Source organism: Epinephelus fuscoguttatus, linkage group LG10, assembly GCF_011397635.1.
Source record: "Epinephelus fuscoguttatus linkage group LG10, E.fuscoguttatus.final_Chr_v1".
In the NCBI taxonomy this organism is placed as follows: Eukaryota; Metazoa; Chordata; class Actinopteri; order Perciformes; family Serranidae; genus Epinephelus; species Epinephelus fuscoguttatus.
In genome coordinates, this window is record NC_064761.1 from 25241669 (window position 1) to 25267741 (window position 26073).

At 41.2% G+C, this 26073-nt stretch overlaps 1 protein-coding gene across 3 annotated transcripts in view; it reads right to left on the reverse strand.

Annotated features, from left to right (window-relative positions):
* Positions 1–165: 165 nt before the first annotated feature.
* Positions 166–26073, reverse strand: part of mcoln2 (mucolipin TRP cation channel 2) — a 30766-nt gene continuing 4858 nt past the window's right edge. The window contains exons 3-13 of one of the 3 annotated variants that reach the window (XM_049588407.1): positions 25031–25182; positions 21535–21613; positions 21356–21452; positions 21069–21168; positions 18627–18739; positions 18094–18243; positions 15373–15474; positions 15121–15243; positions 9930–10136; positions 9508–9644; positions 166–3735 (exon numbers count right to left, since the gene is read on the reverse strand). In XM_049588407.1, coding sequence (XP_049444364.1) covers positions 3699–3735; positions 9508–9644; positions 9930–10136; positions 15121–15243; positions 15373–15474; positions 18094–18243; positions 18627–18739; positions 21069–21168; positions 21356–21452; positions 21535–21613; positions 25031–25182 — 1297 coding nt within the window. In that variant the 3' untranslated portion in view covers positions 166–3698. Of the gene's footprint in view, positions 3736–9507; positions 9645–9929; positions 10137–15120; positions 15244–15372; positions 15475–18093; positions 18244–18626; positions 18740–21068; positions 21169–21355; positions 21453–21534; positions 21614–25030; positions 25188–26073 lie in introns of all 3 variants that reach the window. The other 2 variants (XM_049588408.1, XM_049588406.1) reach the window with 2 other exon arrangements.

Consider the following 26073-nt stretch of genomic DNA (forward strand, 5'->3'; position numbering starts at 1 on the left):
AAAATAAAAAATAACTTCAAGGCACAATCATGTCAACATTTCAAGGTGTTTACTGAGTTTTGTGGTCGCTTTTAAACTATTGTAAGCTAATGACAGATGATGATTGATTGGCATATTAACACAGAAGTTTGTGTTTCAAGAAAAAGGGATATGAAACGTTTTTATTTGGATGATGTTTTTAATTCAACATGTTTGCATCGTAAGAATGATATGTACAGCAGTAGATTTGTAAGCCATATTTGCCTCTCTTGCATACGCTTGAACATGTCATAAATAATCCCAGTGATTCAGGAGAGTGAGTGTGAGCAACCATTTTCAGCGTTTCAGTTTTGTGACTGCCTATCTATCTTTTTTAATTAAATTCAGACGTTGGTAATTAAATCATATTTTTCACTGTGCTGTCCACGTTTATATAGCCTGCATGAAGCAACATGGTAAGTAGGCATGGGGCGGAGTATCTGAGATGCATTTTTTGTAGTCCATCTTCGGTAAACTGTAGTTTCATCACGGTCGACCTACGTCACTGACATCCGCCGTCGCATGATGACGTAGCCCAGCGTAAGTGCGGTCAGATTCTCTCAGCTCTACGGTTCTCTTTTCCTAAGTCCTTATGAATTCTCCTACTCATCTTTCCTTGACCTCGTGACGTTTCCCACCGAGGTCAAGGAATAGTGATTAGGAATAGACAATAGGAGGGACTTTCCAACTGCAGCCCACCTCTTCAACAAGTTCTCGGTCAGGTTGTTTTGGTGCGCACCCGAGTGTGATTGTTGTGTTCACACCGGCCCAAACAAACTGCACATAGGGGGTAAACAAACTTGAGTTAGACTGAACCGAACCAAACAAGGCAGGTGTGAAAGCACCCTAAACTGACTCACCTACTCACTTGATATTTTCCTCCTGCACCTAAAAGCAATATGAATATCAAAGTAATCAAAGACAAGACAAAAGGTTAAATAAATAAATTAAATAGGTTTTCACATAGACTGTATAATGGACATAGCTCCCATGACATCATGCTTTTTCCCCCCTTTTCTGTAACCACTTGTGCTGGTGCAGGGCTGTGGGGGGTCTGGAGCTTATCCCGGCTGACATTGGGCGAGAGGCGGGGTACATCCTGGACAGGTCATCAGACAATCACAGGGTTGACACATAGAGACAGACAACCACTCAAGCTCACATTCACTAACATTCACACCCACAGACAATTTAGAGTCACCAATTAACCTAACAGGCATGTTTCTGGATTGTGGGAGGAAGCCGGAGAACTTGGAGAAAACCCACACTGACATGGAGACACATGCAGACTCCACAGAAAGGGGCCCCAGTCAGCCAGTGGATTTAAACCTGGGATCCTCTTGCTGTGAAGCAACAATGCTAACCACTGCACCACTGTACAGTATGCTACCCCATCAGGATGTCACCCACTGGTTTGTGGAGTGCCATTTTGAAGCCTTGAGTTCAGCATTTCAGCCATCGCCATCTTGTTTTTTGGAGCCAGAAGTGACCATATTTGGAGGAGAGGCTGGCGCTGTGGAGAAGTGAGGGGTGGATCTGAGTCACTGACTGTGATGACACCTCACAGACTGTCACTCAAAGAGGCCTTAATAAAATATTAACAGGTAAGTTATTAAAAAAAAAAAACTCATCCCCATACAGTTGTCATGAATGTTGAAATTAGCCATAGAGACCAAAAACATTTTTTGACCAGGCTGTAAACATGTTTATTTCTGCTGTAAAGTTGGGCATTTTAACAAGCAGGGGTCTATGGGGATTTACTCTGTTTTGGAGCCAGCTTCAAGTGGCCATTTGATGAACTGCAGTTTTTCGCACTTCCATATTGGCTTCATTTTTCATTGCTGAGTCCAAGCAGACATTTGTGCCAAATTTGAAGATATTTCCTTGAGGTGTTCTTGAGATATCGTGTTCACAAGCATGGGATGGACATATGGACGGACAACCCGAAAAACATAATGCCTCCGGCCACGGCTATCGCTGGCACAGAGGTATAAAAAGCGAAGCTTGAAGAAAAGTCCATAATAATAATTTGTTGAGACCCTTTGGAGGAGGCCTGACTCCTGGACTCAAGTATAAACTTTATATAAAGTAGTTACAACTAGCTCTGACACTATCAGCTACATCAAAATCTATACCATATAAAAATATAGTCAGTCAAAGGGGATGTTTTTCTGCTTAATAAGTACTTTTACTTCATATACTTTAAGTGTATTTTGCTGGTACTGCTGATGTAATTGTACTTACAATATATGGTACTATTACTCAAGTAAAAGGATATCAGTTCTTCTTCTTCCACTAAAAACAGCTTTGCTTCGTGACTTCTTTCATCACAGTGGAGATGAAATTCACAAACACTGAGCCGCCCCTTTGCACAAATAATGTGTGAACCCACAGATGGTTAAATTTCCCTTTGAATTGAGGGTTGGGTGTTTAGACCTGCACATCTGGTCATATGAAAATCCCCAGTCATTGTGGTCTTTTAATGCAGCGCTCAGTGAGAGGTGAGGTTTGAGATGGCAAACAGACACATACTGACATTTGTTTTGAGCTGGTGCTCTGTTGAGAAGTAAGAGTGATCTTTGTTAAGCCAAACTAAACACGTGTTGAAAGGAAATCCTCGGAGTCAATGTCCTGTTCTTATCTTTGGAAAGGATTTGATTTGCTCTGGTCTCAGTTTTGACTGCTTGGAATCAAATATGACTAATATAAGGGCAACATTGCCACATAGGAAAAATACCGCATGAGGTGGCTCTTAATGATGTGTTGCCTCATCAACAGGTGTCGTTAAACAACCTCTACCTAAAGCACTTTGTCACAATCAGGCTGAAATCAGTCAAAAGAGGTTCTGGATGACATTATGAAGTAGCTCACTTGGCGACTGAGGTCTTTGCTGTTGATAACTCTTTGAATTTGATCCAGCATGTTTAGAGTATAAGGTAACACCCATGATTTTATCAAGTTGAAAGTACTCACACTCAAAGTGAGAAGTCGTGCTCCAGCTTGTCTCAACATTTAAACTGACTTGTAGATTAGATGATGAAACTGAGTCATGCTGTAGTTTGTGTTTGGCCGTTTGTTTGTCCTTTATGCATTTCAGAGAAACCTTTGAGGAAGAAATGTGTTGTACTGTAATGTTAACATTTCATCATCAAGTGCCCGTCACTGCTGATGTATTACTAACCGCGTAATAATCTATGATCGGATTAAAATTTTGGATGAAAGATGGGAAACATACTCACGTAAATACATACAAATGAAAACGTCATCTTTACTGCAATCTTTACCACACTTGACAAATAAATTACATCCAGCACGGCATAATGTTGCACCAGTGTTTGCAGGCACAGCCAAATGCAGAAAACACTGACTCTTTGGCACGTAAATACACATATAGACCCTAAAAAGGACCACTAGACTTCTCAACAGCATCCTGAACTCCCACTGATACTGTTATGAAACCTTTGTGTTTCCAGTTCCAGCTCTTTAATTCGAGCTCCAGTTTATTCTTCAAGGGAGGGAACTTTTGGCTGGTGATTCGTATTGCACTTGACAGAATCGGTTACTCTACACTTAGCAGGATTTTGCTGTGGATCGCTTGAGCTCACAGTCTGTATCAGACTTGTGAAACTGTGTTCCCAGTGTCCTCCTTCTCCCTGATCCGTGTCCCCTGGAGACAGCTGTCAGCTAATCAGTATGACATCATCACTTTCAGGAACTCTGCAACGACAGGATTTAAAAGAAGTATGAGACACCCATTTTCTCATCAACACCACCATGTAGTACGTGCTTTCTACTTTTGGTAATAATAAAAGGATTTTAACTGATGTATCAGCACATATCTCGACAGTAAGTCAACTAAGGCTCAGTGTGAAACTATTATCCCAGACTGCTTCAGAGTCATTTGTCACAAAGGTCACAGGAATTAAAATTCAGTGGGAGCAACAGCTGCCTGTTCAGACTGGTGAGGTATCGTTAAACTCTTGCTCCATTTAAAACTGTTGAAATAATTCCATATATGCATCATCATAGTCGAAGCCTATGATTCACACCAGCACAAGCATGGCTCTTTATTCTCTGATCTTCCACTTTCATGCAGGTTAGTCTGACCCTGACACACACAGAGAAACAACGAAGGAATGCAGGAAGAGATCTGGATTTCTGGTGACTATGTGTAAATGACAGCCTTGCCAACATGTATCCTTAAAACCATCTTGTGTTGGGCTGTTTGCTCTCAAGAGAAACAGCTAAATGTGTTTCTGTTTCATCAAATCTGTAAACGATTAGACATTTTTTCCCCTTCATCTTTATGATCTGCCATAAGCAGCACATTTTATTGCTGAGTTTGCAGACAAGATCTCAGACTTTAAGTGCTGCAGCCGTTTGAGGATGTGAATGTATTTCACAGAGAGCAGGAAGTTGTGTCCAGTCGTTCTCTTGGAAAGCAAAGCCGACTCTATTACAGCACTCATACATTACTTCTATGCAGAGCTTAGCACTTCCTTTGTCGTATCTCTTTCAAACATAATATCCACTTTTTGACTAAGATGCTGAATTACACTGTGTCATCATATAGAACTGCAACAGATACATTTAAGTCTTAAACATCTGCAGGATTTAGTGGTATGTAATGAGGTTGCAGAACTGAAACTTTGCACGTGTGCCAAGTGTGTGGCTGAAGTGAAAAGGTGAATGGTCCTATCTAAAGCCAGTGTTTGGCGTGTCCGTTCTAGGCTACTATAGAAACAACACCGCAGACTTTGTGGGAGAGGACTTGCTCAATATGTAGATATAAACCAATTCTCTCATACCAAAATGACAGAATAGGTTGATTTCCATCATGAAATGGTCGCAGTTCCTAGTTTAGACGACAAAACTACATGGTTTAGCGGGATTTATACTTATGCGGCAGACCCCACACACATCGCCTACGCTGTTGTGAGCATTTATACTTGTGCAGTGATGTGTCTGTGTCACTCTGCAGTTACACCTCCAAAATACTAGTTGGCAGCGGGGTTTCTGTGAAGTGCTATAAAGTTTATTTGATTCAAAACACACCCAAAACACACATTCAACATGACTTAATAGAGACAATTTCAAACACAAGGACACAAATCGGCTTGACTATAACTCGCAAGATTCACAGACAAAGCATTCATCTTTATCTGGACACATTTTCCCCACAAATACAACATGCTAATGTTTTTAGCACAAGACTATGGCATTTTACATTGTATAAATTAGCCTGGTGACGAGCGGAGATTTCCTCTGGTCATATGAAGCCAATAAATTACACACAAGACTTAAAATGCTATTTTTGTGGAGGCTTTATTGTCTTCACAATTTATTGTTTCTTATCTGTGAAATAAAAGTAAATAAAAGCTTTATTTCCACTGAGGGAAATGGTGTCAGCTTACAGAAATAGACAGGAGGTCTGCGTCGCCGCGACATGTAGTTACATTTCTGGGGAGGTGCACGTCAGGCTACGGCGTAGATTCAGTGCAGAAGTAAATTCTGCCTTAGGTTGAGGAAACATTAAGGTTTGCCTTTAAACAAGTACTAACATCACATATGTCACTAGCGTAGCATGCTACACATACTAGCGTACTAGGCTATGTTGTTGTTAAAAGAAGTCAACATTGACTGTGGGACGCAAACACCGGTCTTCTGGGTGAAAGTCCTGCATATGTTTGACCCATCCACCACCCTAAAGGGGTTTCTTAGATATACATACAAAATTACACAGACTGTGTTACTTTTTATTTACTGTGCCCCTAGAGGGCGTGGCCTTACAATAAACATTTGTATGGGTCGTCATAAGCTGCTTGCACAGTCGACCTATGTGGTTGTTTATTCACAGAGAGTGGGCTGATGTAAACAGGTCACTCTAAGGTAACAAAAACACAAATATTCCTATTTACAGGTGATTATAAACTAATTAAAAAACATAGTTCCGAGCATTTTATTCCAATTCTACCGATCAATGCCCCTAAATCCTACACACTAGTCCTTTTTGACATTCATCAGCTAAATGTTGCATCATTGTTTCAGCCTTTTCCATACCTGTCCGTTAAACATTCAATTTCCAAGACTCTTGAGCCACACTACGTTTTTTCAACTTCATATATTAGTTCCCAATAACAAGTTTTAAACTCAAGCAAAGGGCGACTCTTGCTCCTCAACTTGCTCTCCAAACAAGAGTGCAGTACAAGAAGATAACAGTAGGAAACAGCTAATTACATGTAGATGAAATTTCATCCAGTCAGACATTAGCATGTTAGCCGAGACCGCTGATCTAATTTACGTGAGCACAGAGAGACAAAGACACTCATAAAAATGAAATTTTGTCAGTGCAGATGCAGCAAATGACTGCAATTACAGAATGAGTGTAACTTGACAAGAGTGCTTTAATGACAAGAAGTCAACCAACTCTAAAAAGGCCATTGGCAGTTTAAAGCTAGTCTCCTTAGAGAGGATGTGTGCATTATGTTGCATTATTACACATTATTACATAATGGCTCTGTAACTGAGACTAAACTTCCCTAAACACTCAGACATCCAGAGCAGGAAAACCGGATGGCTTGGTGACAGAAAACGGCTGTGGAGCGTGCAGGACAGACCGCAGAGTCAGAGTGTTAATGTCTGGTAGAACAATAATGATGGAAGAGCACCGAGAGGAAAAACTGATACTTACATTCTGCAAGAAAAAGAAAAAGAAAGATGTTTCCATCTCTAACATATTCAGCTTTTTTCCACTAATTGCATGACTCAATTATTTTACAAAGGCTCTGGCTTGCAGAAAATAATAGTCTGAAAGCAACCACTGCACAGTGCTATACAAATGACTACACTAGCTGCTGTTCTTTTTCTGGGGAAAACAACATCTTTTTGGCCTCAGTCATAAAATGGACTCTTGTTTTTTAGGTAGAAGGATGATGATGACTATAGAGACAAAGCCCGGTGTCTGTTTACTGATCCAAACAGGGAAATTGAATGATATATTAAAATGTTATAAAACTTTTTACAAATCTGTAAGAATGCAGAACCAAAAGCCAAAGGTAGACACCGCAGTCTGGTGACAATGGTGACTGTTTCTACCAAACTGAAATGTTACAACTAAAAACAGACAGTCAAACAGGAAGCGATGACTTTTCAGCAAGCGCCAAGTTGTGCGTTAATTCTACACCGACATGATGAAATGAAACGTGCCACATGCAACTCACTATTCAGACATACTGATAAATAATGGTCAGAAATGTCCTCTGAGGACAAGAAGCGAGCAAACAAAAGAGAAGACACAGTGTGAAGTCCTCTACAAAATTAAACCTCACATCACACACCAGAGAGCCACTGCACTATACTGTGCTGCACAGGAGTCGCACCACACATCACAAATCAAGTAACTCGTCCCAACTAACCGCCGTGCTTTGACAAAACTTTCCCGGCTCAATTGGCTGAGTCTTAACTGAGTGTTGACCGTGGCCTGTTTATTTGGGAGGCAGCGCAGCAAGGAAGAACCAACGGCTGGGGGCTGAAAGGGAGTGGAAGAGGGGGGTGTGGGGGTTCTTCCCAGTGCACAGCCTCAGTTTCTCTGTAATCAGCCCATCACTGGGTGTGTCTGCATAGCTCCCACCACTAATTTCATTGCTCTCAGACCACGTAAGACCGAGCCAAACCACAGCGTGGAGGAAACTCCAGTCTGCTGCCTGCTGATGATAGAGATTGGCTCATAGAAAAGGAATGAGCAGAAAACGGGGACGTATAGACAAATGCGATGTCTTGCTGTAGCAACAAGGTGTAAGCAAAGCAAACTGAGCTTTCTACTCAGAAATGTTTGAGTGACTAAGTTAAACAGGGATGTTAATGTAATCTTGAGAGGAAGGTTTGCTCCTCTACGTTGTTGATTCATCTCCAACACACACACAAAAAAATCAAACTACTACACATTAGGTTCTAAAAACAGCTGGGACATCTTTCTAGAGCTTCAGTGGTCAGTCGATTAATCAATTATTAAGCACTCTTGGTCAATTTGATTGCTCCTAAATGTTTCAGTGGAGTAGTTTTAAAATTTGTACCCGTTTATGTATTATAACTTTTTCTTTTTGTATTGTATTTGTATTCAAACTGGATGTTGAGCTCATGTATTTGTGTTGTGTGACAGTTGTATTTGTTTGTTTTTGTTTACTGCTGTAACTGTCCTCTTGGCCATGTCGCTCTTGAGAGAGATTGTTTTCTAATCTAAATGAGACTTTTACCTGATCAAATAAAGGATATGATATAATAAATACATTTACAAGGACAAATGCCAAACATCTGATGTTTCCAGTTTCTTAAACTACAAGGATTTGTTGCTTTTTTTCCATTTTATATCATTGTAAAATGAGTATCTTTGGGTTTTGGCTGTGACCTTGCATTCATGGGAAACTGTGACATTTTTCAGTAATATGTTATAGACAAAGCAATTAATTAGCAGATTAAATAATGATCATAATAATTATTATTATTAGTTGCAGCCCTACATCTTTCCCATTAAAATTTGTGAAAACATCATTTAAAAAGCAGTCTATAGAGGTTTCATGTGTGCATTGTCTGTACACAGTTCTCAACATGGAGGTGGCTGAGCCGGTGGCTAACAGTGCTAACTCCATAAACAGCGGTAAACAACAGCAACAGCGCTGACGGTGTTAGCCGGGGTAAAACCAGAGGGCGAGTGCTACACCTCTGCAGCAAAGCCGTCCTAGTATCAGCTGTACTGCGCTCATACTGCAGTATGAGCGCAGTACTGCGCTCATACTGCAGTATGAGCGCAGTGCAAAGCAGTAGTGATGAGCTAGCCAGTGGGATACACACATGCTCTAACATGCACGCATGGCCGGACCACCATACCACAACTAACCACAGAGAAGTTCAGATTACAACACACACAGAGGGAGCGTGATGTTATTCTCTGCTCAGAACGCAGACATGCTATACTGATGCTCTGAATGATAATTAGAGTGACAACTCAAATAAAAGGAAGCTCACATCACTGTACCGCCCATGCTGTTTGTATGGCATCATTGATTTCTGGTAAGTGCAACGCAAACACATCACAAAAAGGATTGTGTATGAAATAAAAATTTTTAAAAAATCATCTTTAACATCTTAACAAACCCCTTCACTGAAGTATAGCAAAGCAATTTCTAATCAGGGATGCCCTTTCCCACAACTGTTAAACCAGTCAAAGGACGAAAAATTCTAATAGACTACATACAACACTGTAGTGTGACAAGACGAAAGCCTGAAGGAAGAAATTACCGAGCATTTACTGAGCATGGTGTCAGTTCAAATCCTAAATTGACTGTGAAAATGCAAGCATAACATTGTTCATATTTCAGTGATGAGAAGTCGTGTTTGCACAGTGCAGCTTCCAGGTATTAACGTGTGTGCAGCAATGTGTCTGAGGAAAGATATGATCAAAGCATCATGACATGACTGAGAACACTGTCATACCGTTGGCAGCAGCACAGTGCAGATGAGTATCTGACGTTAGTGTCTGTCTGACTGCTCGATTCTGCGACAGGAAAATCTTTCTGCTCTCTGAGGAACTTCTGCAGGTCCGTCAGCGGGAACCCATCCTTTTGGAATTTCTGTGGGTGAAAACACAAAGAAATGCAAGCAATTAAACAACATATTCAAAATTGCATAGCAGCACCTCTTTTCAGTGGACGATGAAGAAGAATCTAGACAACATGGAACAAACAATTAAAAGAGAGTCTTCAGATTCTGAAATTTTGCACCTACACATTTTTGGAGGGTTTCAACATTTGTCTTGCGACTAATCAATTTAATCAATTGTGTCAAGGGGCGTGGAATTAAAGTTGAATCTGTTAAGTACCACAGCTTTCAACTCACTAAAACCAAAGCAGAAGTACCTTGATGGTCTCGTAGGCGTCGGTGATAAGGGCGATGAAGAGCGACAGCACCATGTAGATGAACAGGGAGATGAAGGAGTAGAGGTACGCTCGGCTGAAGAGCCACACCAGAGTGTTCTTGTCCTTCAGCTGGGCGAAGGTTTCAAACATGTCGTCGCCGTTCAGCAGGGAGAACAGACACTCTGCTACACGACTCAGGCCCTCAAACTAGAGACATGGAGGAGAGGATGGAGATTGGATTAAAGTTATAAACGGGTAACACAAGTTAATATGTTTTGAGATTATGGATAGGATAGCAAGGCTGAAAAATCTATTTCTGCTACACATTGTTTTAAATCTTCAGACCCCTAACAAAAGAAATTGAGAAAAGAAAAACTTGAACTGACTCAATGACTCTGTAACATGTACAACCTGTGGGGCAAGTAAACGTAGGTTTATTTTAGGGGTTATTAATTAAATAATCATCATTTAATCTTTTTTTTCTTCTTCTTTTTTTCCCTTTTTTATTTTTATCTTTTTCTTAATTCTATTTTACTTATTATTATTTCTGTTTTTATTTTATTTTGCTTATTGTTAGGTTTATTTTTTTTTTAGTTAATTTTTCTTTTCTTTTATGTATGTGGACGGGATGATGGATTGGGGTGGGTGTGGGGTCTGTATGAATATACGCCTTGAAAACTGCTGTATATATTTGTGTAATTTAATGAAAATAAAAAGTAGTTAAACAAATAATCATTTCCAATCTAGTAACAAGCGAAAAAAAGCTGGGAACCAGAAGACCACAAGAAGATGCAAAAGTACTAAGACAGTGGTTTCCAATTTGTCCAGCCACGGGGTCCAGATTCTTCCTTAGGGCCGGTTCATAGTCGACGCAAAGGCACGCAGACGCCAATGCATTGGGACGCATTGAGACGCATTGGCCGCCATGATGCGTGCTTGCATCTCAAAATGTGTTGTCCATTTTTTTGATACGCAATGCAGCGGCATGTGTAATACCATGCGTTGCCAGCGGGGGTGATAATGCAAGTTGAAATTAACCACTTTTATTATTCACAGAAGAAGCAGTTATAAAATATGGCAGGTGAGGAGGAAAAACTTTGTGAACTCGTACGGGCACACCCCCATTTATATGACAGTTCGAGTGCCCTGCACTCTAATAAAATAGCAGCACTAGCTAGCTACAGCAGTACTAGCTAGCTGAATGTACCGGTGACTCTGCTACCCCCATTGCGCGAGCGATGTATTGCATTTCAAGTGTCGCCCACGTCGCTTGCGTTTAATGTGTTACCTATGAAAGGAAGTGTGTTGCTTGCGTTGCTTGCTCGCGTTGCATGTGTCGACTATGAAACGGCCCTTAGTCATTAGTTCAAGGTCCACACAGTTAAATATATTCAGCGTTTGGCCATGTCGTTGAGCCAGTTTGCTGTCTCTGTCAAGTAGCTGTCTGTTCTGTCACTCTTTCTACAGCAGGAAACAGCACTTCAAAATAAAAGCTCTGTGCCAGAAAGTCAATGAACTTTAACATAAAGTGTGTTTTTTACAAACTTGACACGTCCGTGAGTCACTTGCAGTCCTTTCAGAATTGCCCCGCGACCCCCCAGTTGGGAACCACTCTACTGTGTGACACAAGCACACCCAGTTAAAAAACTTTATTGTGTCTGTATGCTGTGCTTTTTCCGAAGTGCATCTTTTGAAAGAATATAGAATATAATAAGTATGTTTTCTTTAGTGTATAATCACCTGAAAATAAGAATCATTGCATTTTAGTTACCTTAGAATAAGCTGTTTATACCAACATGGGGAGCAGGGCCTCGTCTATGGAGACTGCTACACTGCACCACCATGTTTCTACCAAACACTGACTCTGAATGGGGCCATTTGCATTTTTGCGTCGGCCACTAAAGTTAGCAGCCCCTTCGCCAGGAGAATGTCGGAAAACACAGATTTTTTTTTTTTTTTTTTTACGTGAAACTGCTTTATTCTGTGTTTTTATCAATTTAAATCACCAGGTGCATTTGTTTTGGAGAGGAATAGAGGAATAGACCTCTGCAGATAATGTGGCTTCTAGTAAAAGCTTCCTGAACATCTCGATCTTAAGTTATCAAAGACAAAAGGTGCGCACAAATTAGCAGGTGCTGGGCTGGCGTTGGAGAATCACTGATTTGTAACATGAAACTGCTTTATTCAGTGTTTTTACTGGTTTAAATCAGCAGGTCGGTTTGTTTTGGAGAGGAATAGACCTCTGCAGATAATTCAGCTCCCTGTTAAAAAACCTCCTGAGCAATGAACACTAAAGGAATTCTGACCAGGAGAAGTTTCGGCTGATTGCAATCTACAATCACCAATAGATGCCACTTTATCTCCCTAAATTTCACACACTGCTCCTTTAACATAGTTTAACTAAACACAAATGTTGGTCCTTACAGAGATAGGGTTACAAAGAAGGAGGAGGTGCAGGGGACCAACAGAAGCGTGACAGTTGATAGAGGTGGAATGATAAAGACAGGAAGGCACACAAAAAGAAAGATGGCCAAAAGGGTGAGCCTGTAAGCCTGACACAAACGTTATGAAAGAAGCTGTGATAGCATCTAAATACAACATCCTACTGCGAGGGTATGGATTCCAGCACTTGAAGACGTGTGGGATGGCAAGTCCAAGAACATCCTCTGTTTATTCCTTCAGTAAATACACAGAGGATCCTGGAGGGGCTGACAGCACACTACAGGGGACTCCCCGAGCCGCCGCAATGTAAATATCGTGACCAATTCTCAGTGGACTGTAACAGTGGACAAACAGAGAACTGGAACCTGTTTTAGTTCAAATGCAGACACAACAAGGCTGCAGATCACTTTCACTTCCACTGAAACTGCAATTAATGAGACAGTAATGTTATACATATTAAACTTGTCTTATAGGGTCGGATATGGAAGCATAAATGTATTTAACAACCAATCCTGTACATCCTGTGGATATGATTCATCACTCAGTTCATGACTCAAGAGCATGGGATCCTCAAGTAAACTCACCAAACAAATGCACTTCGAAAACAGTCCGCAACTTATTTACAGTAGCTACTCCTCTTCAGTTTAAGACTGTAAGCATTTCCATTTGGTCAGAGAGACATCACTTGGCCCCGGGTGGCTGATTTCACTCTATCTCACATCTGTCTCCCCTACAGTACAAGCACCACCTTGTTTAGACGCCCACTGCTGCTCGGACTTCCGTAAATTATTTATCTTAATGGGCGAGGACAGCCAAACACACACATACTTTCCCTGATGGCACTCGCCGTCCAAGGATCTCCCACTTAAGGTGATCATCTGAGTTGAAGCTGAGGACCTCGCTCATCAAAATGACCCTGTGACTGCACTTTAGTTTCTGTTGACTTTGTGTTTTCAGAGTATACAAAAACAACATTTTCTGTTCCTGAATTTTTGTTATTAATTGCAGCATGTGCAGTTTTTGCTAGGGTGTGTGAACTTTAAGAGGGCAGTAAACTTGCTCCATTTTGGGTGGCTCAATTATCAGTGTTGTGGTGACTCAGGGGTTTAAGATGCTGATCATGACATCCCCAGTTTGTGCCCTGTAGGCGACCTTCATTGCATGTCATCCCTCTTTTTTCTCCCCGTATTTCCTATCACCTCTGCACTGTCCTTGTCTGATTAGGGAGACAAATCTTTAAAAATACAAAAAATGTGGTTGTTTCAGTGACAGACAACGCTGTGGATATGTGTGTGTGTCCATGTGTGTGCATGCATGAATGTGAAAACAACTTGTGTTCCAGTTTCAGATGTTCAAAATTTGGTTTTAAGGACAGAAAGCTGCTTTTGATGAAGCTGGATGTTTCATTGACAAGACCTATAGTGACGCCTAGTGGTTGTATATGAAGTGTCTCGTTCCTGGTCAAGGAAGCAATTTAAAAGGACATAATGTTGACACAGCAATTCAAAAGCTAAATAAACGTGGGACAAAGTCTGATAAGTTGCAGTTTTCTGAAACAATTTTAAGGAAACCTATGACCTATAATCAGCTGTATTATTTCCTTTTAAATGGGGTAAACATATCATCAGACACCTGGAAGGAAATTTGTAGTGAGGCACATTTGACGACTAATTCCAGTATCTGGTGAGAGTTTAAATAGAAGGTAGTAAGATATTTCCAGACCACACAAGTAACAGTTAAGTGGGCTGGATAAAATGTGGCCAAAAAACTGCCCTGAGAGCAGTGTTCCATCAAAATATCCCTAAAAATCCAAGGGTGATTTGAGCAGAGGGCAAAAATGTATCTATTACAAATCACTGTGGGGGCTGTGATTAAATGTATCACAGTTAGATGGTTGAATCCTGAACCTGAACCATTAAGTATAAAAACAATATGGGAACTGTATGAGATGGAACAAATCACATATGCATTGAGGCTGCAAAGACCAAAATTTATAAAGAGGTGGAGTCCTGTAATGAATTTATTAATGCAGTAAGGGAGCTCTAAAATCTATATCCCCTTTCTAGCCCCATCCCACTTTTATATTTTTAAGTTTACTCTGTTTTTTATTTACATTATTTTTTCTTCTCCTTTTACTTGTCTTAAACCTGGACATAAGACATTACGGCAGCTAAAAACTTTGTACAATGATCAAATCACTGTGTGAGCTATGTAAAAACTACTGCTTGTATAGAATGCTGAGGTTGAAATAAAAAACAAGTTTAAAAAATGGGGTTTACATGGTACAGAACACCTGCATTCATTCAGAGCAATGCACATCGATTTATACTTTTGTAATTTAGAGAATATTTTGTACTCAGAACATATAAATCTAATGTTTCTGAGTACAAATGTGCACACTTAATCTAAATAACACAATGTAATTACCCTGAACACTGACTGGACTCAGTCTGAATAGATTTTGTTCAATCACAGAATGCTGTTTCAGCCAATTTAAAGACGTGTACACATAGATGTTTCGGAACTCCTCGTGCAAACTGATTCTTGCAGGCTCAGCAGTTCTGCAGGAAGGGGCTAAGTCACTAAAACGAGCCTTCATAGTTCCCCTAATTTCCCACAACCCTGACAATAATAGCCAGTGCGGAGATTCAGACCAGCAGCTGCCTCCCTCACCATAAACTCACTTCTCCAATCTGTGGCTCTCAGGCCTCCAAATCCCCTGCTCTCACAGACCAGTTAAAAGAGTTACCTTCTCATGGTAAGGCCCCAGTACGATCCAGCCGCAGAAGGTGTAGCCGAGGTAGATCATGCCGGCACAGCAGCAGAAACGCAGGACTTTGGGGAAGGCTGCTTTCATGGTCAGAATTAACACCTGGTCACACAGGAAGTACGGAGACATGACGTTATTGTTAAGCCACATCCAAATCATGACAGAATTTGTGAAGACATTTGATTATAGGGGTTAAAATAAACCATGATCAACGAGAGATAAAGGACTCACATTGTATTTCTGGAAGTATCCCAGGTACCTGATGACGCCAACCCACACCATCAATGTCGACGTTCCCAGGAAGATACTGCACACATCATAACTGGTCAGACTCTACAGGGGAGGGAAACAAAATCAGAAGAGCACAGCTGTTTACTCTTTGTCTTACTGGGAAATCTGGCCCTCAGTGAAGCCCTGTGGGATTAGCTAATATTTAGCCTTAGCTGTACAGCACACAGGTTAACACAGAGTCAGCACGAGTTACTCAACTTTAAGCAACATGACTGTGGTTATGATTTTACTGCAACAGGCATGTCACTTGGGGGAAACTGATCTACGTAGATTATTTTATTCGGGTTCAAAGTACAATGAGGAACCGAAATATCTGATTAATTGTTAACTAAGGTGTGACATAATGTGACATTTGACTTTTCTGCTCTAGGTTTATAAAACAAATACCTCAGGGAGGACATTTTGTACTCAGTAAATTTAATAAATTAGCCATGTTCCCCATCGTGTTTACATACTTTATTACATGTTTTATATTCTTCATGCTGGGAGTAATCCAGTTGTTTTTGTAGTTGTTTTTATCATTTCTTCATTGCCCCGTTTGAGTTGACTTGACAAATTCAGGGCTTTGTCATTTTGCTGTCATTTGAAAGGTTAAAATACTAGCAATCTGAAAAAAGGCAGCCATTTTGACTTCCTAAAGCAGGAAAGGAACAGGTGGAATTAGTGAGATTGAAAGGGATGCTTTGCCAATTTTCAACCAGCTTTGTATCAACACAATGTGGGCAGTATGTATAAATGAACTGTGGAAAACTTCCCTCCATCTTACCAGTGCCCAGATCTCCCTGCTGAGGCGAAACTGTTGCTTTAACTATAGATAGTACTTCTGCTTTAAGACACAAAGAGTATAGAAGTGGATCTCTCTTTATTTCTCTCTCTCAAACTCAGATCAAACAGTTAAACCAGGCAGCACTTATCTAATATCAACCAAGATTCTGTTACTGTATCGCTGATGTCTCACCTAAAAAGCCTTCTGAAGCATATTTTAGTGCACTTTTTAGGTGTAATATGAGAGTGTGTGAACAGGAAGTGGGCACCATACTGTTTCCTGTATCGTGTAAACAGAGACTGAAAAAACTGGGATCAAACGGTAAAACTAATAAGCAGCGTAGACCAAATATGAATCAAGATTCTGTTACTGCATTGCCTATTTCTCATCTAAAATGTTTTCAGAAACATAATTTAGCTCTTCGTTTAAATATAAGATCTTTTGTCACCAGCCAGCCACCATATTTTTTCCCCAGACGTGTAAAGCCCAGTTCAGAGTAAAGATTCACAACTACACGAGTTGAAACAGGCAACTACCTGCAATGCATCGTTCTGCAACGCTCTAAAAACCTGCCATTCACACCAATGCAACTAGATGAGATGGTATATCATGTCTATGCAACAACTCTCTGTACTTCTGTTCTGATTTCCAGCTTTTCAGGCTTATTTTGTGGCTGAATATAATTTGTGGCTTCTTAAAATATGAATGACGATAGCGATGGAGAGATACTGGCTAAAGTTACATTTGTAGTGGTGACTAAATGGCAAAAAACAGAAACAGAACGAGCACCAGATGGACTGTATTCATAATAAATACGCCACAAAGACATAATTGTCCAGCGCCCACCGTCTGACTCACTGTGAGGATGGAAACAGGGGGCTCGGCGGGGAAGGAGCACCTGCAGCAAGCAAACACACCATCCGTAGTCATCTTGACTTAAACAGCAGACTACACCATAAGCCAATTGGCTGTTGAAACAGGTGATGTGCTTTATGTTCTAAAAACCAGCCAGCGATTTGACCAGCTGAGTTGCAGGTGACACCATCAGCCGGCTTGAGTCGAGCTCAGATGGCCAGTTCACACTGCTGCAACTTTTCTCTGCAACATTCAAAAACTGGTTTCCTCACAGCACGAATCTTTGGTCTGAACTGGGCTTTAGTCACATTACGTCTCCCACCAGCGAGAGCATTTATTGGTCCGGTGCGGCACAGTGCATTCTGGTAGTTGTAGGTTTTCTACCTCTTCAGCAAAAGGAAATGCCACAGCCCTTTTACTCTGTTATGTTAAAAGTATGTGTGTCTTTCTATTGCATAGACAGCCCCGTTTTATGAAACAACCATCTTTCCAGCAGTGGAATATTTCTTTAATGACGCGTATTTCCAGATCACTGCCAAGAGTTATCCTCAACAGCACACTAACCACTAACAACAGGAGACCGGCAGTGCTTTCCTCTAAAACAAAAGCTCAGTCAGAGGGGAGTGTGAATAAGGGAAATGTTTATTTCTACTTCTGTGAAGCTTGGGGTAAACACTCCACATGGTGGTTATAAAAAGGACAGACAGTCAGGTTCAAATAAATAGGTCAGGTCTGAACTGTGTCTACATTGAATCTTTTCACTCCAAAGTCCACCAGACACTGAGACACTCCCTGACTTTTACTGCTCAGTGGCTTTATAAAATCACAGGGTGATCATCAAAGGTGATGCTATGCAGATAGCTCCACATTATGATGCTGACTGCTTGAAATTTTTAGTTTTAATTCTTTTTTGCAGTACTGGGAGAAGAAAATGAATACAAAAACGTTTTGTCGACTCCCCTTTCACATTTATTCCAAGTCAGTTTTGGGCCCCATACGGTAACTGTCTCTCTAGGACAGAAGTACATGATTCAATATACCTTTGCTTGTATTTCCATCTTCAGTATGGATCCTACTATGGCCAAGAGGTCGCTTACGATGACCAGCACATACCAGCCGTTCAGAAACTCGCCCTGGTCATCCTCACACACTTTACGGTTGTAGTTCTCATGGGAGAATCTGGAGAATCTCTGAAAAAAAAAAAAAAAAGACACAAATGTAAATTCAGGCTCACATAGAAAAAGATGTACAACAAAATATAAATTCCAGTCATTAGATAGACATTACAACAAGATGCTTGTGTTGCAAATGCAAGACACATTCATCCATCTGTCTACATGTGATATAAATGGTACTTCAGATATCGGAATAATGCTTATTGTGACATCTGGTTTGAGAAGAGGAAAAAGATAAAAGACTGAAAGGTTATAAACAATTAGAAACTACATAAAGAAGTATAGACTAATGACTAGAAACAGGAAGGACTGACAGAGGAAGAGCCAGAGAGAAAGAAATAAAAGTTATATATAATTGTTATGTACGACATTATGTGAGCAGAGACTGAACAGCTGACCTGGAGTAACCTGACAGCCAACACGATGGAGCGGGTGCACAGCACAGCCGATGTGAGGCAAACAAGAATGACGAAGGCGTCAAACACCAGCAGATAGTGTGTGTTCTTCTGAGCTGAAACAGAGACAAAGTGTGTGAGTGTATGTGAGCAGGAGGTTTATCTTTCACACAACTCCCTCACACTTATTACTGATAAGTGGGGGTTTCCAGGAAAACGTCTCACTAACAGTCAACAGTAAAAGGCATTTACATCTTGTGAGCCAAACAGGATCGTTTTTATGTTTTCTGAAAATACAGACGTTGAGGAATTTGGGGAACATGCAGGACATAAAAAAATTATAGATAACTGCATAGAGGTATTTACAGGCCACCTACCACAGAGTTTTTAAATAGTAATTGACATGACTTCACATACACTCACTGGCCACTTTATTAGGTACACCTGTTCAATCACTTGTTAATGCAAATAGCTAATCAGCCAATCATGTGGCAGCAACTCAATGCATTTACGTATGTAGACATGGTCAAGACGACCTGCTGAAGTTCAAACCGAGCATCAGAATGAGGAAGAAAGGGGATTTAAGTGACTTTGAAAGTGGCATGGTTGTTGGTGCCAGACGGGCTGGTCTGAGTATTTCAGAAACTTTCACACACAACCATCTCTAGGGTTTACAGAGGATGGTCTGACAAAGAGAAAATATCCAGTGAGCAGCAGTTCTCTGGGTGAAAATGCCTTGTTGGTGCCAGAGGTCAGAGGAGAATGGCCAGACTGGTTCAAGATGATAGAAAGGCAACAGTAACTCAAATAACCACTGGTTACAACCAAGGTCTGCAGAAGCCCATCTCTGAACCAACAACATGTCGAACCTTGAAGCAGATGGGCTACAGCAGCAGAAGACCACACCAGGTGCCACTCCTGTCAGCTAACAACAGGAAACTAAGGCTACAGTTCACACAGGCTCACCAAAACTGGACAATAGAAGATTGGAAAAACGTTGCCTGGTCTGATGAGTCTGGATTTCTGCTGCAACATTCAGATGGTAGGGTCAGAATTTGGTGTAAACAACATGAAGGCATGGATCCATCCTGCCTTGTATCAACAGTTCAGGCTGGTGGTGGTGGTGTAATGGTGTGGGGATATTTTCTTGGCACACTTTGGGCCCCTTAGTACCAACTCAGCATGGTTTAAACACCACAGCCAACCTGAGTATTGTTGCTGACTGTGTCCATCCCCTTAGGACCACAGTGTACCCATCTTCTGATGGCTACTTCCAGCAGGATAACGCACCATGTCACAAAGCTCAAATCATCTCAAACTGGTTTCTTGAACATGACAATGAGTTCACTGTACTCCAATGGCCTCCACAGTCACCAGATCTCAATCCAATAGAGCACCTTTGGGATGTGGTGGAACGGGAGATTCACATCATGGATGTGCAGCTGACAAATCTGCAGCAACTACACGATGCTATCATGTCAATATGGACCAAAATCTCTGAGAAATGTTTCCAGCACCTTGTTGAATCTATGCCACCAAGAATTAAGGCAGCTCTGAGGGCAGAAGGGGTCCAACCCAGTACTAGCAAGGTGTTCTTAATAAAGTGGCCGGTGAGTGTATATTACATTACTAATTCAACCTCTTTCCCTCACGTAAATTCTTCCTTTGAACCTTTAAACATTATTACATTAATTGTAGGGCTGCACAGTATACTGTTTTTTTAATCATCAACTTAAATCACATCACAAAAAACTGCTACTAACTCTCAGTAAGGCATCATCTGATTAGTCAGAATCTGCATGTGAGTGAGGATGATCAGACTGGTGCTGTTGTAATACAGCATGGTTGAAGAAATAAACGGACACAAGATGAGGACAGACGAAAGTGCAAATGCCACAGAAGAACTGGTGCCTAAAAAAAAAATAAAAATAAATAATAGCACACCAGCCGTCTGCCAATATTTTGGACACAGAAGAGACGAACTGGCACAAACAGAGGTATTGTGCAAGTCTGAGTGAAGACCTAAGCAAACTTCAATAACCGTTTCATTCACAGCAAGAAACAAAAACTGTAGGTTTGGGGCGTCGGTGGCTTAGTGGTAGAGCAGGCGCCCCATGTACAAGGCTGTTGCCGCAGCGGCCCGGGTTCGACTCCAGCCTGTGGCCCTTTGCTGCATGTCACTCCCTCTCTCTCTCCCCCCTTTACGCTTGACTGTCCTATCAAATAAAGGCTAAAAATGCCCTTAAAAATATATATATCTTAAAAAAACTGTAAGTTTAATTCATGAGGTCAACAAATTATGGATTTTAAAAGACAGATTGGACAAGACGAGTGAACTTGGCGAGCTCCAGAAGCATTTTGTCAGGGGGTTAAAAACACAGTGTGACATAAAAGTGACAAGAAAGGGAGAAATTTCTAAATATTAATTTCTCAACTACACCTTACCTGTCCCAGATATCTTCCAGTCTCGACACGCAGAGCTCTGAGTATCTATGTCCAGGAAGATTTTCACCTTTCCACTGTGACACTGGTTGTCAAATGTTATCTAAGGGAACAAGGGCAAAGGAAAGTAGATTAGTAAAATAATGAGATAAGAAGGTGTCTTATCATTAAATGCTGTGTGGGCAATAAGTTTGAAAGATAAAATTGGTTTCCTTATGGTGTCTACAAAATATCCTCTGAATGATGGAAAGATTCAAATTGTTGCCCCAAATGTTATGGCTGAACCGTACCGTAACGTAGAACGAGTAGCAGTCAGGTAGCTCCCGTCTGCGCACCGTCTGCAGGTTGATTCCTTTCAGCTGGAAGGTTATTTTGATGTCAACAAGCCTGAAAGCACAATGGAGGATTTTAAATACATTATATTTTACATTAGAAGAAACATGTAAATTATGTGTGTTTGCTTGTTTACCTGTAAAAGTCCAGATCAAAAAAGGATGAATTCTGGGTTCTTGTCTCGTTAACAGTCTTTGGATCATGTGACAAACAAACTGAGAGATGGACAGAGAAAATTAACACCCTCACTGAGATCTTGTGTGTTGTTTCTCATGATATTTGTCATCAAGTAATTCAGATTCTACAATAACACAAACAATCTAAATCTCTTGAATGCAATGTGTGTCTAGAGTCAACTTTTTTGGCAGGTTTATACACAAAATCGGAAATGTAGATTCCTTTAAAGGGCCAGTGTGTACAATGGGTTGAAAACAGTGACATCAGTGGTCAAATTCTAGATTGCAGTGCTCACTCGCTCACCCCTCCTGTCTGGTAAATGACAGCGGCCTCGTAGGGACAAAAAGCCTTGCGCACGACTTTTTCAGGAGTAGGTCTATCTAGCGACGAGGTGAATGTTTATTTAGAAGTCTAAACCATGTTACGATAGTGTAATGAATCCCTCACGAGCAGGAGACCAGAGGAGCGTTTGGGAAAAAGGCCAGTTTATTTGAGCACTCCAGAAACTCCGGTAACACTCCACTCCGTTCCAAACTCTGACTCTTTCTCATAACTTTACATACATACTCGTTTACCATACCGAGTGGGGACCCCCTCCCCTCTCTGCTCCGCCAATCTCCAGCCCGCACACTGACTGACAGCGTAGCCTGTAAACAGTGCTCAGCTGTTTATTTAGCCTAGCAATATCTCCGGACTATAGTAGCTGCAATGGACGACTTTGAACGCGATTTTGAAGAGTTTCTTGTAGCGGACACAGACCCAGAGCCATACCTGTTTGAGCCGGAGCATACAGATGAGGAACTCCATGTGTTTGATGCTGAGCGGGCGAGAAGAGAGGCTGAATGCACAGAATGGGATTCGGTGCTACTGCTGCCATTGTTTGGGAGATATATCATCAGGAGGAAAAGCGCCGCAGAGAGTGCATCACAAGGAGTGAAGTTGCGTCTTCTTTTCCTCGCAGATGACAGTTCGGGTTCATTCTCTCCTGTTGCGTGATAAGTGTGGTCCATTCGCAAACTTTATAACTAAAAAAACTTTTCACTACTCTCTATCGACGAACTACTAACACTCTCTGCTGTTTCCTCCTCCTTCTTCCTTCTTTCCGCTGTCTTCGTTGGTTCATTTATACACATGAAACGTGTTCTCTGGCTGGCTGGATTGTCCACTCGGTCTGCCGTACATACACGGCGGCGCAAGATGGCGACCCCTCTAAAGCAACACCCTTGCTATATACAGTACAGGCCAAAAGTTTGGACACACCTTCTCATTCAATGCGTTTTCTTTATTTTCATGACTATTTACATTGTAGATTCTCACTGAAGGCATCGAAACTATGAATGAACACATGTGGAGTTATGTACTTAACAAAAAATGGTGAAATAACTGAAAACATGTTTTATATTCTAGTTTCTTCAAAATAGCCACCCTTTGCTCTGATTACTGCTTTGCACACTCTTGGCATTCTCTCCATGAGCTTCAAGAGGTAGTCACCTGAAATGGTTTCCACTTCACAGGTGTGCCTTATCAGGGTTAATTAGTGGAATTTCTTGCTTTATCAATGGGGTTGGGACCATCAGTTGTGTTGTGCAGAAGTCAGGTTAATACACAGCCGACACCCCTATTGGACAACTGTTAAAATTCATATTATGGCAAGAACCAATCAGCTAACTAAAGAAAAACGAGTGGCCATCATTACTTTAAGAAATGAAGGTCAGTCAGTCCAGAAAATTGCAAAAACTTTAAATGTGTCCCCAAGTGGAGTCGCAAAAACCATCAAGCGCTACAACGAAACTGGCACACATGAGGACCCACCCAGGAAAGGAAGACCAAGAGTCACCTCTGCTTCTGAGGATAAGTTCATCCGAGTCACCAGCCTCAGAAATCGCAAGTTAACAGCAGCTCAGATCAGAGACCAGATGAATGCCACACAGAGTTCTAGCAGCAGACCCATCTCTAGAACAACTGTTAAGAGGAGACTGCGCGAATCAGGCCTTCATGGTCAAATAGCTGCTAGGAAACCACTGCTAAGGAGAGGCAAGCAGAAGAGATTTGTTTGGGCCAAGAAACACAAGGAATGGACATTAGACCAGTGGAAATCTGTGCTTTGGTCTGATGAGTCCAAATTTGAGATCTTTGCTTCCAACCGCCGTGTCTTTGTGAGACGCAGAAAAGGTGAACGGATGGATTCCACATGCCTGGTTCCCACTGTGAAGCATGGAGGAGGAGGTGTGATGGTGTGGGGGTGTTTTGCTGGTGACACTGTTGGGGATTTATTCAAAATTGAAGGCACACTGAACCAGCATGGCTACCACAGCATCCTGCAGCGACATGCCATCCCATCCGGTTTGCGTTTAGTTGGACGATCATTTATTTTTCAACAGGACAATGACCCCAAACACACCTCCAGGCTGTGGAAGGGCTATTTGACCAAGAAGGAGAGTGATGGAGTGCTGCGGCAGATGACCTGGCCTCCACAGTCACCGGACCTGAACCCAATCGAGATGGTTTGGGGTGAGCTGGACCGCAGAGTGAAGGCAAAGGGGCCAACAAGTGCTAAACACCTCTGGGAACTCCTTCAAGACTGCTGGAAAACCATTTCAGGTGACTACCTCTTGAAGCTCATCGAGAGAATGCCAAGAGTGTGCAAAGCAGTAATCAGAGCAAAGGGTGGCTATTTTGAAGAAACTAGAATATAAAACATGTTTTCAGTTATTTCACCATTTTTTGTTAAGTACATAACTCCACATGTGTTCATTCATAGTTTTGATGCCTTCAGTGAGAATCTACAATGTAAATAGTCATGAAAATAAAGAAAACGCATTGAATGAGAAGGTGTGTCCAAACTTTTGGCCTGTACTGTATATTATATATATATATATATATATATATATATATATATATATAGATATATAAAAGCATAATTATAAGGCTACGAAAACCAAACGAATTTTATTTTATAGCAATCATACACTTGTATAAACATATTAATGGGTAGAATATTCAGATTCAGATTCAGATTCAGATTGACAATAAACCGTGCCAAATATTACACACTGGCCCTTTAAAACAGTGGTCCCAACTGGTCCAGCCACAGGGTCCAGATATCTCTCTATAGTTCAAGGTCCACACAGTTTAATATATTCAGCATCATACTTGTGTTTGGCCATGTGTCAAGGTAGTTTGCTGTCTCTGTTAAGTAGCTGTTTGTTATCCACTCACTCTACAGCAGGAAACAGCACTTCAAAATAAAAGCTCTGTGCTGGAAACTCACTGCACTCAAAATAACCTGTCTTTTACAAAGTTGAGCAAATCACTTGCGGTCCATTCAGAGTGGACCCACGACCCACCAGTTGGGAACCACTGCTTTAAAACACATACAGGTACATAATCTAAAATTTCATGGGTATTGTGTTTATCTATTCATTTATTTTCTAACCTTCAATGTTCCCTCTCACCTGTCTCCAGCTGGGCATCTATGTCATAGGCCTCTTCCGAGGGCTCCACGCTGCCTCTTTTGTAGTATTCTTTACAGATGATGAGAGGCAGCCGGTTGCCGCCTTCATCCTCCGCGTAACTGATGGGACCCACAGAGATCCGGCCCAACTGGCTGTACTATAAATATCAGAAGCCTCAGGTAAAACAAACTGCACCAGGGTGGTTACATAATAATGGAGAGAAGCTGTAAACAGTCACATCAAACACAATGCCTGGGTAAGTAAATAAAATGAAGCAGTTCCCTTCAGAGCCTGTCTCACAGGGTTAACAGGTTAATGATGAATAGTTAAAATCACATTGCGGGTGTTTACATTAGTATCGCAGTTTTGAGTGTTATCCTGGTTATGTCTTCACATGGAGCATCAGAGCTTATCCATGTTCCTGAGACTGTGATATAATGTTTACATGTGTTACACAGATGAAGGTGTACTGCATGAAAAAAAAAAAATCATATCAGTGGCATATGGTAGTTGGGGTTGGCCCCAGTGCACGCTTTTATGACAGGCCCTAGTGCCAGACTTTGTGCCGAAACTGCTATCGGATGTTTTACAGTATTGTCACATGATCAAATACAGACTTCACATTGGACACCATCAACACAGATGTTACTAATCATAAGTGCAAATCTGGATATGACAAAAAAACAAATAAGATAAGAACTTATTTATTTTATTTTCCCGTGTTTTTCTTCTTAATATTTGTGCCTGTAACTATTCCCTGCTTGGAGACCACTCACTAAAGTTAGACGCTCAATGAAGCTCAGCGTAAGTGCAATCAGGAAGACTTTTTTATGCCATATTTATTCACAATTTTCCCTCTATCCCACTCCCATTGCATCCATTCATGCTGCTGCTGCCAAACTTTAACTCTCTTTCCTCTGTGTTCCTGTCAGCTGTCATTTTAGGTGGAATTGTCACCCACTCCTCCACCCCGTTCACCTCCAGTCATCTTATCCAGAGCCCAGGACGAGCTCATCAAAAGCCCACTCCTCTTCACATCCAGA